This window comes from Arvicanthis niloticus, chromosome 17 (genome assembly GCF_011762505.2).
Source record: "Arvicanthis niloticus isolate mArvNil1 chromosome 17, mArvNil1.pat.X, whole genome shotgun sequence".
Lineage (NCBI taxonomy): Eukaryota > Metazoa > Chordata > Mammalia > Rodentia > Muridae > Arvicanthis > Arvicanthis niloticus.
In genome coordinates, this window is record NC_047674.1 from 51,005,735 (window position 1) to 51,021,795 (window position 16,061).

General features: G+C 37.6%; 1 protein-coding gene across 3 annotated transcripts in view; it reads right to left on the minus strand.

Annotated features, from left to right (window-relative positions):
* Positions 1–4,360: 4,360 nt before the first annotated feature.
* Positions 4,361–16,061, minus strand: part of Cd2ap (CD2 associated protein) — a 70,075-nt gene continuing 58,374 nt past the window's right edge. For all 3 annotated transcript variants that reach the window (XM_034521713.2, XM_076915235.1, XM_076915233.1), the window contains exons 14-18: positions 15,043–15,155; positions 14,077–14,178; positions 11,631–11,806; positions 6,687–6,750; positions 4,361–4,659 (exon numbers count right to left, since the gene is read on the minus strand). In XM_034521713.2, coding sequence (XP_034377604.1) covers positions 4,618–4,659; positions 6,687–6,750; positions 11,631–11,806; positions 14,077–14,178; positions 15,043–15,155 — 497 coding nt within the window. In that variant the 3' untranslated portion in view covers positions 4,361–4,617. The remainder of the gene's footprint in view (positions 4,660–6,686; positions 6,751–11,630; positions 11,807–14,076; positions 14,179–15,042; positions 15,156–16,061) is intronic.

The following is a 16,061-nucleotide window of genomic DNA, read 5'->3' on the forward strand; positions in this document are numbered from 1 at the left end:
ATTTAAACTACCACTGCTGATTTCTAACTTAAAAGATGTGGCACACTTATTTCCCATCCTCTGGATGTTCCGTCTTCCAGCAATCATTTAAGACATTTAAGACATTCATGGCTCATTTTCAACAAGAGTTCTGTGGGTCTTGCCCCCTCTCCCACCCCCACATTTCTGCTGCTGGAGAGCAAGTCCAGGGCTGGGGAATCGCTTGGCCTCTCCTCACAACTCCATGCTCTACTAAACTTATGTTCTTTCAAAGCAGCTTCTCTCAGAAGACAGAAAAGTATGTGTGGAAAGCTCTCCTGCTGACAGCTCTTCTTACTTCCACTCTGTAAAATCCCAGTCCTTGACCAGCTGAAGTTGACCTAAGTATTCTCTGAAAGGTCACTTGTCTTCAACCAAATCCCACAAAATGAGAAGTTCCCCCAAAGAAAGAAGTGCTGTATTCAAAACCAAAGGAAAAGATCTTACCTCGTCCTCATCATACCAACACTTTAAAATGTTTCTGAAAAAAGTAAGATGGCAACCTCCTTTTCTTTCAGTCCAACTATGTGCCAACCAATCAACAGGGCACTTCACAGACCTCAACCTCTTCCCTGATCCCGTGAGGTAGGAGCTAAGTAGTTTCAAATGAGACAGCTACTCAAAATGGTGAAGTAAAGCCATCCAGCCAGACTTTCCAATGCTTTAACTTCAGCATCTCTTCTCTCTCTCTTTTTGAAAGCTTGAATTAATACACATAATACTCATCTTCCTTAAAAATACAGCACGTGAGGATCGACATAGTGGTTTGAATAATAGCCCCATAGACACATATTTGAGTGTCTGATACCCAGCTTTTGTAACTAGGAGTGGCCTTGTTGGAAGAGGTGTGTCACTGTGGGGGTACCTCTCTCAGCCTCCTGCTGTGAATCAGGATGTGAGCTCAGCTCTTCCTGTGTTATCCCTTTTGCCTTGCCATCATGGACTCTGCTCTCTGAACGCATGAAGCAGAGGCTTTCATCTATGAGTGCCTTGGTCATGGTGTTCAGTCGTGTTTAGTAGAGTTAACTAAAATAAGCAATAACCAGGGAAAACTGACACAGTGGCAGCACAGTTGGTTTTTTTTTTATTATAAATTTTTCTTTTTGAGGGAAAAGCATGCTTCTTTCATTTCCTTTAACAGCACCTGTAAAAAATGAATATACTATTCTAAGATTCTAAAATACATATGTAGACTTTGGAATGTTAGACTGTCAAAACATCAACTGTATCACATAACAGTTAACAAACAGAAGGCAAGGTAGGCTAAACAAGGACAGAATTTTGTTAACTAAATAATAGCAGCAACTTTTGAAAGATGATTTTATTAAAGTCATTGCACTTGGTCATTTTATTGCTACAGCACAAGGCCATTCAATTGTAACACTTCTCAATTCTGATTGTAAAGATTGTCTCATTCTGCTCATACAGTTCAAGTTTAAAAGCAAGCATAAAACATTCATCAAAAAATCTACAGAGCACTTAGAACATTTCTTGTCTGTGATCACAGTTAGGAGTGTAAGGAGTCCTCTGTTAAGACCAGCCTATTCTCTCTTTGCATCTTCTGATTTTCTGTGAAGTCCTATACAGTTGTATAGAGGTAACACCTTTATAGTAAGAAGCAAGCTTAGTGGTCACGAACACACCAAAATAACATTGAAATCCCATTAGAAACTTAGTAGTGCTATGTTTCAAAGACCAGCAAATCTGAACTATACATTCACTAATAATTTGGCAATGACAGATTCAATTCTGTCTTTTACACTAATATTGGGGGAAGAGAGATTTGCCTCTACGTAAAGTTGTTGTTAATCATTTTCTAACTTCAACTTTAGAAATAGTAAAAGTTCCTATATCAAGGGCAAATACTGGCAAATGCTATTTTAAAGGAATTGGTTTCCCTTTAAGTAAGTTCAAGCTTGTTTGTTTTTTCTTAACTAATTTGTAAAGGGCAGAAAGAAAATAGACACATGGAAAATAGTATGACTTCTCTATTCCGACTGAGAAAGCAAAAGCATGTAGGGATGACTCACTGCTATTCTGATTGTGTGGACTAGTGAATACCCACCACCACCAAAGGAACATTGTTTCCTTTCTCATGCACATAGGGCCCCTATGCAGCACAGGCTGGCCTCATACTCATGATTTCCCTCCCTTAATCTCCAAGTTACAGGCATGTCGTCACTATACATGGCTCAAATAAACCTTTTAATAGCATATAAGCATTAAAATATATGTGTTGCTGGGGCCAAGATCACACCAATCAGGTCAGTGATACATAGTAGACCAGAACGGAACCAAACTGCAAATGAAAATTTAGTATACAATAAGGGATTGTGCTTCTATATTTCTTGTGTTTACCAACACATAAATCCATTTTTCTGCTATCTGCTTTTCTAATTTCTTACATTTTACCTAGTATCTATGAGCTACATATTTGTCCAGAAAGCATAGTCACTTGCCTACTGTTGAATGTGTATGTTACTTTTTTATTAAAATAACCTTCATTGGGAAAAGAACACAGTTTGAATTGTTAGAGCTTTCCCTTCCAGCAGTGTGGGTGGAGACAAACCTTCCAATGGGGAATGTAGGAGATAATTTCTAGGATGTGGGGAAACTAGAAGTGATTTTTAGGGTGAGGACACTGTCACCTGAGGACTGTCATTACATTAATAAGAAGCAAATGCTTCATTTGACTCATCACTTAAAAATAAAACAGAACAATTTTGTTCATCAATAACCTCTCATTAGATGAGCTCAGACTTGAAATGGTTAAAAAGGCTAGGCAGACTGGGCACACCTGTCATCCTAGCACTTGGGAGGCAGAGGTCAGGGAAACTGGAAGTTTAAGACCATTTTTGCTAAACCACAAGGTTAAGTCCAGCCTGGGAGAATGAATGAATATATGAAAATATATATATATATATATATATATATATATATATATATATATATATATATATATATATATATATATCCCTGTGTCAAAAAAACTAAAATGTACACTCTATGTACAATTAGCTCTCCCCATTAGCTAATCAAGTGTAACTTTGTGTTGGCAATTCTATTATTTTCTACTTCAGTTCTATTTTACTTGAAGCAACACAAGAAATCAGACTTTAAAACACTTTTCTATTTTAAGATTAAAATGTAAAGAAAAGGTATTTTTTAAGAAGCATGATAACTTACCATTTGACATTTATTTTCTAAAGTAAAGCTTAAAGCCTAACTTTTTTTAACAAATAAAAATATTTCACTTTTTAAAATTAACCTTTGTGTTTTTAAACATGTTGCCCTACAGATACAACATTTTTATGTTCACCTGGTCTATAGCCACACCACCCTGAATGTGGTTTAGCCAGCCTAAGATGTTCAACTGTTTATTGTGATGCTAAAGAAATGGCTCAGCATCCATTATGGAATGATCTTCAATATGTCAATTATATTTGAATTACATACCACATATTACTACTTGTGAAATGCTAACACTCTTTTTCACTTTACCTAAGCAACAATCCAAAATATCTCTAGGAGTTAGTTTGTTCTATTAGATAAATTATGTCTGTAAAACCTGAGTGTTTACACAACAGTTTTGCAAATACAGAACATTATTCTGGAATTTTGAAAATATCTGGGTTTAGAGGCTTTGTTTTCTAAGATTATCATTAGTGAAAATTAAAGGAAGGGTACAATGAATTAAATACAAAATAATAAAATGAATAATATTTATGACTGTAGAATGAGCATAAGAATACAACAATATGGCTGGCGTTTACCTATTCCACATGTGCTGCAGTGTCTAGGCACAAATAATTAGCATGACATTTTTTAGATCTCTTAGGCCACATGAATTTAGAACAAAGCTCCTATTTTCTCAAGCTTAATCCAGTACAGTTTAACTAGCTTCCTTTAATGAATTCTATAGTGTGAGCATAATAGAACACTATAGAAGTTGGATTTATAGTTATTATTTCATTAATGATTAAATATGCATGGGTGAGAAACCTGGTAACTAGAAACTCCTATTTTATCACCCAAAGTACAAACAGCACTGCAGACAAACAGGCACAACAGTGTAATCCTGGGTAAGAAGCTAAAAGGAAAGTGTGTATGAGAGTGTGTGTGTGTGTGTGTGTGTGTGTGTGTGTGTGTGTGTGTGCGCGCGAGCGCGCGTAGTAGTAGTGTATGTATACAGTTCATGCCCTATGCATTACAGGAAAGCAGTGACTCTACTATAAAGCTAACCCGTCCTCAAATAGTTTATCTTACAGCTTATTTGTAAAGATATTACGATATTTATAGTATAGAACTCTTTAAAAAATAATACAAGTTTCAATAAAAAAACTATTATGAACTTTCTTTCCTTTTTATACAGATTCAGTAGTATTTTCAAGCAAACAATAGAAATGTTTGCAATCCCAGCACAGTAAGAAATAAGGCCTCTTCTTTTTTCATATTGGCAAAATAAAATATATAAAAAAACCTGTCACCCCCAACTTTTCCGAAGATATCACAGTTCATGTCCTCATCACAACACCGCCTGCTGTCTTTAACAAGTCAGTTAGGTTCATGCAGCATTAGCAACCCTGGGTCCACACCACCTCAAGACAACAGAACAGCTTTCTTCAGCTTTGCTATTTCCACCTGAAAACATAAATTGAACAACATAAAACACCTTTAGCAACGTTTACATTAGCCAATCTGTACCACATGACCATGCTTTCCAGCCACGGAATTTGTATTTCAATACTGAACTCTTAATTCCTTAGAATGCAAAATTCATACTGTTGAATAAGAAGTCAGTAAAAAATATAACAATGTTAGTTCCTAAATAGAAAGGAATGAGAAAAAAATATATTTATTTTAGTTAGAATAATGCTAAGTAACACAAGCATTTGAAATAAATATGGAAAGAAAAGCAAGGCAGGCACAGGCACACACAAACACACTGAAAAGAAAAATCTCTCAAAAAGTAATGGAAAGAGAAACTAGAAAGAACGAAGAACCACTAAACCAAGAAAACCTTTTACAAGGTGGTAATGGAAAACTGTGACATACTCCAGAAGCTGAAGTAGGAACCCAGAGCTGCCATCAGCTAGCAGAATCTAAAATGCATATGGCTGAGGGACATGTTTGTAATCCCAGTACTCAGGTAGCCAAGGCAGGAATACTGCAGTGGGTTGAAGGCTCAGCTTTCCCACATAGTAAGACCCTGTCTCAAGAAGTCAAACAGGGAGCCTGGTCAACATAAGACAGTACAGAACAGTCAGGGCCACAAAGAGAGACCCTATCTCAGAACAAAGCAGGCCCCATGCCCAAATTATTTTATGTAAACTAATTCCTGAATATATATTTAATAAGAAAATTAAATGGCACTGGGCGGTGGTGGCGCACGCCTTTAATCCCAGCACTTGAAAGGCAGAGGCAGGCGGATTTCTGAGTTCAAGGCCAGCCTGGTCTACAGAGTGAGTTCCAGGACAGCCAGGGCTACATAGAGAAACCCTGTCTCAAAAAAAAAAAAAAACAAACAAAAAAAAAAAAAAAAAAAAAAAAAAAAATTCCAGTAGAAGAAGGATGATGGTACTGACAGAGGAAGAGAAGGCCCTGAAAAGACATGGCTGAAGAGAAAAATGAGGAGAAAAGTTAAAGAAACTAAGTCTAACTTCCAGCTTTCCCCAAAACCACAAAGCTAATGTCACCTCTCCAATAACAAACGGAAGTGAATGCCACAGCTGTGGGGCCATCGAGCCATGGGGCTGAGAGGAGCAGACCTGGAGCAAGAGTGGGCTGAGGTATGTCCAAGCTCAGAACTCTCATCCTGAGATCAGCAGGAACAGAATCACCCCACCCCCACACTCCATCCTGAGCCTGCATGTCCTGGTGGAAGTAGCCCTGTGCCCATCACCTGTGCCTAGCCAGAGACGGTCTCCTACAGCCAGAAAAACTTCCTTTTCCCTTATAAGGTCATGTCCAGCAGCACCTGGAATTCCTCTTCAAGCAAATGAGGCATCCAGAATGCCACGGCCCTGACCAATGATGTACTCTTACCCTGGAAGCACCTACACTCCCCCTGAAAGGTTTAAATAGCCCTTGTTTACCCTCTTCTCTGAAGCTATTCCAGGGTGTGTGCTTTTTGCCAGTGCACTCACTTCCAAACAAGATGCTGCCTGCACCTGGCTAAGCTTCCCTCCCTCCAACCCAGGCAGAATGGGTCTGACTATCCCAAGGACAAGCTGACCAGAACCCAGATAGGCAAAAGCCTGCTTGCCCCTTAAGGTAAAAAAGAGAAAAAGAAACTCAGAGAAGCTCAGAGAACTGAAGACCAAGGGACACCACCAGTATTTATTCACTCACACCCCTTACACACCTAGTGCTTCACACACAGTAGAGTTAAGACTCAGAGCTATCACAGAGCTGGAACTACAGCTCTAGGTCTGAGTGATTCCCTAGCAAGCACAAGGCCCCATGTGCGATTATCAAAACAACAAGGAAAACAATTTCTTTTAAACTGCATGAATACATACAGTCAACAAGAAATTCAAGCAATTGCTACCATAAAATGGTGCAGTGCTCATCTGAGGTAGGAGAGCATCATTTGTAGCAGAGCCAACCACAGAGTTGAAAGAGGGAAAAACCAAAACCTCACACTTTGCAAAACTGAAATGCATTACCTCTAGATTACTTCGCATGGCCTTCTCTTCTTCTAACTCTTTGCGTAGCTTTTCCAGTTCTTTCCTAAAGGAAAAGTATTACTGTTCAGTTTTACCATTAAACGCCCTATTTCACAGATAGTAACTGAAGCTTTAACTTACACACATACATACAAACAACATACAAAGGGAAACTTTCTAGGAACAATAACCATGTTAATTTAGAAAAGTTTCAAACTGTTTAGTTTGAGTACTTCAGTATAAGGTTTGAAGAAACAAAAACCAGCACTTCCAGAAGACCTGAGTTTGGTCTGTAGCACTAGCAAGAGGTGACTTACAACCACATATAACTTCAGTTCCAGAAAAATCTGACATCCTCCTCTACACTTTGTAGACATTACATAAACACACACACACACACACACACACACACACGTCGTTTGTATTATTTCATTCCTCCTTATTAAATTTAATAACACTGACGACCACTCAAAAAGTCATACAGAAACTTAAAATCATAGGGGTGTGTGTGTGTGTGTGTGTGTGTGTGTGTGTGTGTGTGCACACGCGCACGCACATTTGTAGCAAAAAGAACTATGTTGTGGAGGGGAGATGGAGAAATGCCTAGTGATTACGAATACTTGCTGCATTTAGAGACATGCATTTCCAGCACCCACATGAAAGCTCACAAATGCCTGTAACTCTAGTTCTAGGAGACCTGCGGCCCTCTTCTGGCCTCTCAGAGTATAGGTATGCACATAGGGCACATATACACAGGCAAAATACTTACATACATAAAATAAAAATAAATTAAAATAAGAGAGTTAAAATAGACTTACCCTATAATAAAACAATGACCCTACTAGATACCATATGCTAACAAAAAAAGTTCAGTAATAGAAATTGGTGATCTCTTTTGGAGTTCTCACAGACCTCCCCAGCCCAAACCTTACAAGCTAATGCCGATGCTATTCATTACCCTTCAGAACTTGACAGCAAGGCCCTACTGCTGAAGATACCACAGACTTGAGTCATCAGAACAAGAGAAATAAAGCTACTTCTAGCCTAGAAGCTTCGTGTCTACTTGCTAGCTTTCACAGTACCAGCAGGGACAGCCATTCCTCAGAACTGTACACACTGTAAATTTCTGCGTATCAATCATCAACCCTTGCTATTGCCCTCTGATTTTAGATCTTCAAATAAACCCCATCATCTAGCTTCATTTTTCCAAATCAGCTTGAGATGTTGAAAGTAATCTTTGGAAAAATTTGGAAAAAAGTATACACAATAATACCTTACTCATTCTACTGACAATTTAAGAAAACATACAGGCAATTTATGTCTGCAATTGCTACTTCAATAAAAATCCTACATTTGGCTAGGTGTGGTGGCACACACATGTAATTCCAGCACTTGGGAAATTGAGACAGGAGGATCAGGTTCAAGGTCATAATTAATCTAAGAGTACAGGGCCAGACTATGGTACATGACACACTGTCTCAAAGGAGTACACTTGCTATCAAATGTGTAAAACAACAAACTTTAAACCAGGAGAGTTTTCCAATTGGTGAGTGGTCTTCAACATTTAAAGAGGAATAAATATACAGCTTCTACTGTATGTAGTACGGTCTATAAAAAAAATTTTCAAAAATCAAAGTACCCAAGAAAGACCTGCCATATCAAATGACAAATTCTATAATCATAATGTATTCATTAGATAATCTATGATGCGTACAAGACATATATATATATATACACACATATACATATATATACACAGAAAAATATAGATTATATATGTATATATGTATACATACACTGAAACATATATGCTGAAAATGCATGCATTTTTAGTAGTTATTCTAAATAAAAATTTTGTTCCCATTTGTTATTTTTAATTTACATTTATGTTGTTATTTGAAGCAGAGTCTTACTACATAGCCCTGGCTGGGAGAACCTGGAAGTCATTCTGTCATTCAAGTTGGCCTTGAACTTAAGAGATTTTTTTCCCTGCATATGCCTCCAGAGTGTTGGGATTAAAGGCGTTCACCATACCAGGCCCTATTTTATACTGTTAATAGCACTTAAAAAAAAAAAAAAAAAAAAAAAAAAAAAAAAAAAAAAAAAAAAACAGAATTCTAAGCCTGGTGTAAATTAAAAAAGAAATAGTTAAAATTAGACTCAGGGTCTAGGCATAAATTTTATATCTTACAATATATATGTCCAAGAAATCTTTCTGGAGAGTGGGCGTATACATATGAGATGGAATACTCATCCTCAGTTTAGTTAGACTGATTGAGCTTTCATCTGATTTATCCACGGAACCTTGGCAAGATTATGGTTAAAGTATCAACAGATCTATAAACCAATCAAAGATTCAAAGATACAAGGTTGAGTGCAGACCCTGACACTGAAAACCTGCAATTATGAGACAAATAGCTTTACACACACATACACACACACAGGATTGCGCAATCTGATTTGTTCATCAAAAGGAGAAGGGGGCTCTGCCCACCCAGCTAGTGAGTGCACCCCGGATACTGCCAGACACTTTCTGGGGGCTCCATAGAACCCATAGCCAGCGCTAGCACTCCCCTTCCGCCACTCGCCCCTCTTCCAGTCTGAGGCCTGCTGAATGATCAGCCTTGGTGTATCTACTCAACAAGCAAGCTGGGCAGACCCGCTCAAACCTCTGAGGTCCAGGAATTCCATCTGGAGGCAGCGAAGACACAGCATCAGAGGATTGTCAATTTGCTTTCCCCCCGCCCCCCACTCCTCTTCTAATATCTCAACACCCATAATCACCTTGAAGAAGCTAATGATGAGTCAGCGCCCCTATTCCCTGGGCATGGGGACTAAGGTGGTAAATGTTGGGCTGTCTCTCTAGGGAAAAGTAGTGGTTTTGTCGGAATAGAGAGGATTAGCTAGGGTTTATTGCATAGCCATAACCTATTAGTAGAAATCTGTATAATTAATATCAAGATGAAGATATAAATTCTTAAATGGCACCAATTTACTTTGTTTACAAATTTTAAGGTTTTCATTGGCATGAGCTTCTTAGTGATATAAGAGTGAGATGAATATTGTTACTCCCATAGGCATTGTACCAGTATAACACATTTAGGAATACAAAGCTTAGACCCAGTCCTTCTTTAACTTTTTTTAACTGATTTGAGATGGTCAGCCTGTGAGTTAAGGGACTATAGCAAATTCATGACTTGGAGTTTATTAGAAGGGTGTTCTCTATGTTTTATTTAGAAATAGCTGAGTGGAGTTAACAGGCAACAGTCCAGATTACCTTACATGGATAGCTGGTTTTCAAAACATCAGAAATCCTTAGAATTGACATGACAAACATTTCAGTATTAATGTTCATTTTCATTAGAGACCTGTCTGCTCCGGACAGCTTCCTATATTGAATTCTAAGAAGAAATTGAGCATCCTTGGAGTTACTCCAGTTGTGGTGAGACAGCCACTAGGCAAGAATTGCCACTTTCCTTCTACAGACAAATTACTGTCCAGAAAAGGACACACTTGCAAAATAGTCTGCTTAGACAGAGTAATCAGTCCTTAATAATTCTGCAGCACTAAAGTCTGTCAGATGATCCTGGGCCAGAAGGCAGAAGAACAGATGCTCCAACATTTTGAAGGTGTTCAGAGGTCTCTATAAATTGGCTAAGTTTTAGAAACTATGATTTGTGCTTCCCACAATTATAGTTAACTCAGTCATTCTGGATTTCTGATGGGGTTGAAAACTTACAGCTATTTACAATAAGAGAAAAGATTTGAGTGGATGGTCGTCAGCTGACATTCATCCTAAAGCCAGGTTCAGAACTAAATGTTTTAGTTAGAATAGATGACAGAGGTGCTAGTTAGTCAACAAAAGGATGGACTGGGTATTAGGACTATCCTGTACCTCACTGGTACAAATTGGCATAATTATGCTCTAATTGTATTTTGAGAGAAAAGTTTCATTTTAACAGGAAGGGTGATGTGTAGGAGGAGCTAATGTAGGAGGAATACTGAGAGGAAGAAAAGGAGTAAGAGGAGGAGAAGAAGGAGAGGAGAAGCTAGGTGATGAAAGAGAGAAAGAGGGGGGAGACAGGGAGGCAGATATTCATGTATCTCCACCAGTCAAAGATAGTTGTTATATCTAGGTTGGTCAGTGGGTTACACCTCTGATTGAACAATTCCAAACTTATAAAGCCTATGATTAACATTATTTTTTAAAAAAAGTATAAATGCAAAAAGGAAAAGGGGACATGGGATAGGGGTTTCCTAAGGGGGGTGGGGGGTGGGGGGGAATGGGGATAGGGGATGCCATCTGAAGTGTAAATAAAATATCTAATAAAAAAAAGGAGAAGGGGGTCTGCAATAGGGTATCTTTTAAACTTCTTTTAAAGTTGAAACTTTATGGGGGGAGGGTATATCCTACTTTATAACTTTCAGACCTTAAGCATAGGTCAATGGTAGTAGAGTGCATTAACACCACACTCTGAGCTTGAGCCATAATACTACACAAACAACAAGGACTTTCAGAGTTAATGGGAGAGTGGGGATGTGAGGGTAGGGAGCTGGGGGTTGTTAGAGATCTCTTGTGGATTGGAACCCATTCATTTTGTAACCACCTGATGTAAGCCTAACAGATGTAGGGGTTAAAGTCCTCCAAGAGTTAAGTATGAAGATCTAGATCATACCCAAAACACCAATACAATTTTATCAGTATTTTCAAGACTAATTAGCACCTATGCCTGGCCAGCTCCGACCTTAGCACATAGGTACACACAGACCTTCTAGAACTGAGTTACTGGAACAAAATTTCCCATCAAGGGTTTTGCTGAAAGTGCTATAATACAAATAAATGCCTTTGATATGCATTTGCATACTTAGGAAATTGGGGCTTCAGTTCACAAAGCCTAAAAGTACATCTTAGAGGACACTTTGAAGGAACTAAGAGTTACTCACCCATGATCCTTTTTCAGTGCATCCACAATACACAATAATTCAATAATTTGGGCTTTAAGTTCGTCCATGGGATTTTTTTTCCCATCATCTGCTTCTGCTTTAGCTCTGAGTTCTAATGGAGTTAGGAAAGCAGCTGTATTTACTTTAGAAGCACTTGAAGGTGTTGAAAGAGATGGCTGAAAAATATTTTTTAAAATTCTCATTATGTTTGTGTTTATATTTATATTTAATATTATATTTTAATCAGAAGATTGTTTTGTTCTGGTTTTCATTTTAACACAGGACCACATGTAGCCCAGGCTGGTTTTTAATTCCAGATCCTCATCTATTAAAGTTCTATACTGCCCTCTACCCCCAAGTATTGAGATTACAGATCATACAGTACTAAGGATTAAACCCAGGGTTTTGTATAACAGGGAATCACTCTGCTAACTGAGCTACATTCCCAGGTCATAATATTTTTACAGCAGAAATACAAGCAATTAATGCAGAATATACCAAGCACTTCTAATCTGAAAAGCCCCAACCTTAAAAATTCTACTCCAGACTTTGTAATGAGTTTCAAACAGTAGGCATGCTTAAATGTGGGTAAAGAATTACATGAAACAAGTAAATTTTAGTCTTGAGTCACAGTCCTAAAATATATATAATTACTTATCTGCAAATTTTCCAAAATTCTGACCTCAAGCATTTTAGACAAGAACTATTTAACTCCTGCTTTAAGATAAGTGGAACCCACTAGAGTGGGTGTGGGATCGCTTACAGCCTGAACCGTGTAAGTTCCAATCAGAACTTCAGATCAGTGCATCACTCAGCTCTCATTAGAGAAGCTTGTTGCCGTTGATGGTAATTAAGACACAGACCAGTAACTGACAATGTACAGAGAATAAGAGACTTTGGAGTACTCCGTCGTCAATGGGATGTCTACGTCAAACCCCTTCCCTCACAATTCAGGTATCTAAGCAGAAAAGGGGGCAGAAAGGTAATAGGAGCCACGGGTGATAGATGACATCAAAGAGTATAATTAGGACCTGAACAAGCTCAAGCCATGAAAAATCCCAGCTCAGAGAAGGGGAAGTGGGCACACAGTCGCATCCCTGGCAAAGAAGTTGTGTGTAAATACCAGCAGTTGGGAGAAGGGAGAATCAGTTTTCTGCAATGGAGTAGAGCCAAGTGTATATTAGGCACTTTTCAAGGCAGGTCCCACGCTCACATGTAGTTGGCCAACAGAAACTTGATTCCTTGTTTTCTTGTGAGTTACTTTTGTTAAGACAGAGAAAATGTAAAGTTGAGTGGGAAGGAAAAGAGGTAGGGGTGTGTGTGTGTGTGTGTGTGTAGTTGGGAAGAGGGGGAAAAATATAATCAAATTATACTATATGAAATTTCAAAGAATAAAAACATTTACAAAAAAATAAATAAATAAATGATAAAACACAGAAATTCCAAAAGTAGTTTGGTGTTCACTGCTTGGGGGGGGGGGGGGATCAATAAAAAAAGAAATCTGTAATCTCTAGTAGCTTTATTTTTAAGAAAGGAAAATACCCAATGGCTTGTTTGTCTAGTGAGGCATCTACAAGTAAAATTATATGGACATTAAAGTGCTATTTTAATCTTTATTGATACAAATATCCAAAGCCACACTTAAAAGAGATTATGAAGAATTTAATTAAGTCCATAGACTACCTGATGATTTCACTAAAATCTGTCATTTTAGAAAAGTTTCAAGAGACTGCTGACAACATAGAGAATCAGATTAACTATATTTGTTAAATTCAAGAAGTGGCCAAATATTCTGGAATGAAAATGACAAATAAAACACACCTCAAGTATATGTATAATTTGTAACAAAACTGTCTTCAATAAAAATTATAACTTTAGAAAAGAAACATCTAGTCCAGTATACACTGAATGCTTCAGAGTGCCAGGAACCAAGTAAAGAATGAGTGGACAAACCATGACTCCAATGTGCTAACTCTCACAGGTAATTAGGCTGAAGTTACTTTATGAAGAGTAGCTGAGCATGCGTATGGAGATGAAGGCAGGGGGATGATCACTACAAGTTTTCTGAGGGAGCCTGGTCAACATAAGACAGTACAGAACAGTCAGGGCCACACAGAGAGACCCTATCTCAGAACAAACAAAGCAGGCCCCATCCCCAAATTATTTTATGTAAACTAATTCCTGAATATATGTTTAATAAGAAAATTAAATGGTGTAAAAATCAACTTCCTATGCCTTGGAAATATGAAACAGACAGCACACTCTTTAGAATAAGGTAAGTACTTCTATTCTTAAAAGAGCTAGAGAGGACAGTGTGTCTTAAGCTTAATAATGCAATTTTTAGTAAGAATTTATTTCTTGGTGGAAAAGAGAAAAAAAATTCTAAAAGGGCATCCTAAATTTCGTGATTATAATAGCTACAACACATCTTAAAAACTAAACAAACCTTTGAAGAGTAGCTTGCATCCTTTTTAAATTCCAATGGCTTTAGGTTGCCACTATCATCTTCTTTTGGTAGCTTCAAGGTCTTTTCTGGGCTTTGGGTTGGCTAAATGTTAAGCATTTAAAAGAAAAAAGAAAAAAAAAAAATCAAGACAGATTTTATTTTTAAAAAATTTAAAAAAAACCCTTTCATAAGTATTTACACAACAGTCAACATTCTCAGCACTTAGCTGCTGCTCTGCCTGCTGCTCACTGCTGTGTACAAGATGTCACATAAGGTCAGGCTAAGCAGTACTTCTGCATATCTGAAAGGCAAAACTAGCTTTCCTCATCAAAATAAAAAGTGTCTCCACTGAGGTAATTTTAAAGCAACACAGTAGTCATAAACTGTGTTCTAGTGAAGTAGATTTGCATTTCAAACAACAAATAGAAAGCATGGAAAGAAGTTACTAAACTATGACAACAAATACTACAAAAGAAATTACCAAGAGGTGGGGAAAGGACCTCCTTTCCTGAAGTCTGTACCCACTGCTCACTGACGCTGCTGTGCTGTCTGAACAAAGTCCCTGTGCTCTGTGACTGTGGACTCAAGACAACTCTTCCCCCTCCCCCTTTTTTTTTTTTTTTTGAGGCAGGGTTTCTCTGTGTATCTCTGGCTGTCCTGGAACTCACTCTGTAGACCAGGCTAACCTTGAACTCAGAAATCCACCTGCCTCTGCCTCCCAAGTGCTGGGATTAAAGGCATGTGCCACCACTGCCCAGCCTTCAAGACAACTCTATTTTCTAATTCTGGAATCTTTCAGGCAATATCCTATTGAACTGCGCATACTTCTTTTCCTGCATTTTCTTAAATAAAAAAATCATAAAGCTGTCTTCCAGAGCTTTAAAATTAGGTGTGACCCTAAGTCTGTTCATTCTCATCTCAAAACTTTCTTTTCTTCTACGTTTTTCTAAAGTAAGGGAAACTCACAGAATGTCCACCATTGAAGCGGCCAGGCAATCTTCTTCCAGGCATCTTGGGTCTATTTGCAGTGAGATGTAACAAGTTCTCTGAGGAAGCTATGTCATCAAAATTTACATTATCTAGAGAATAAAAATAAGTATTACTAACTAAGAGTTCCTTCTGAAGGGCAAAAAAATCTATTTCTGGTTTTTTACTTCCACCATGAATTAAATACAAGCCACCACTAAGTTGAAGAGCTCACAAACTGACCAGTGCTTTATATATGCATTTGGAAAACAATACCCATGCTCTTATTAAAAACAAAAACAAACAAAAACTCAATCTCTCTACCAGATAAAGACCTTTTAACCATGTAAGACCTGTTTTCAATAGAGCCAGGATGAATGATTAGTTCGTATAAGAAGAATCTGTACGATGTAATGCAGTAGAATAAAAAGATATCATTTGAAGTTCTCACGTTTTTAAAAATCTATTTGAACAATTACAACTTAGAAAATTTTTACATGTATAACATTTTACACTTTACACTGTGGACTAATATCAAATTTGAAGGCCTAAACTGAATCTGATACCCTGTTGCTTTCCATATACTCTCAATGTAAAGTGAAGTTATGATTTAGTTATCTTAACCTATAAGTATGTTATAATCAGGACACAAACAGAACTGAAGACATTATATGAAAATCATAGCTAATTATGTATCTAAGGTAAATCAGATAATAAGTGTAAATGCTACATAGAACACTAATTTATTTTTCTGCCATCAATCAAAGGTTAGTTGACCCTGAACCAAATACTTTGTGTTTAAGGGCATATAAGACATATACGGTAATTCAAACCTCTTAAACAATTGTATATACTGCCTGGCGTTTTCAAGGGTAGCCAGAAAATCTTAAGCAAGCTGTTATTACTCCAAAACTCAGATGTCTACTCATGGCACAAAACTCTTTTGTAAATTCCAGATACTGCCATGATCAGTCTAACTTCCTGTAGCTCAGATAACTAGGAATATTAACCATATTAAC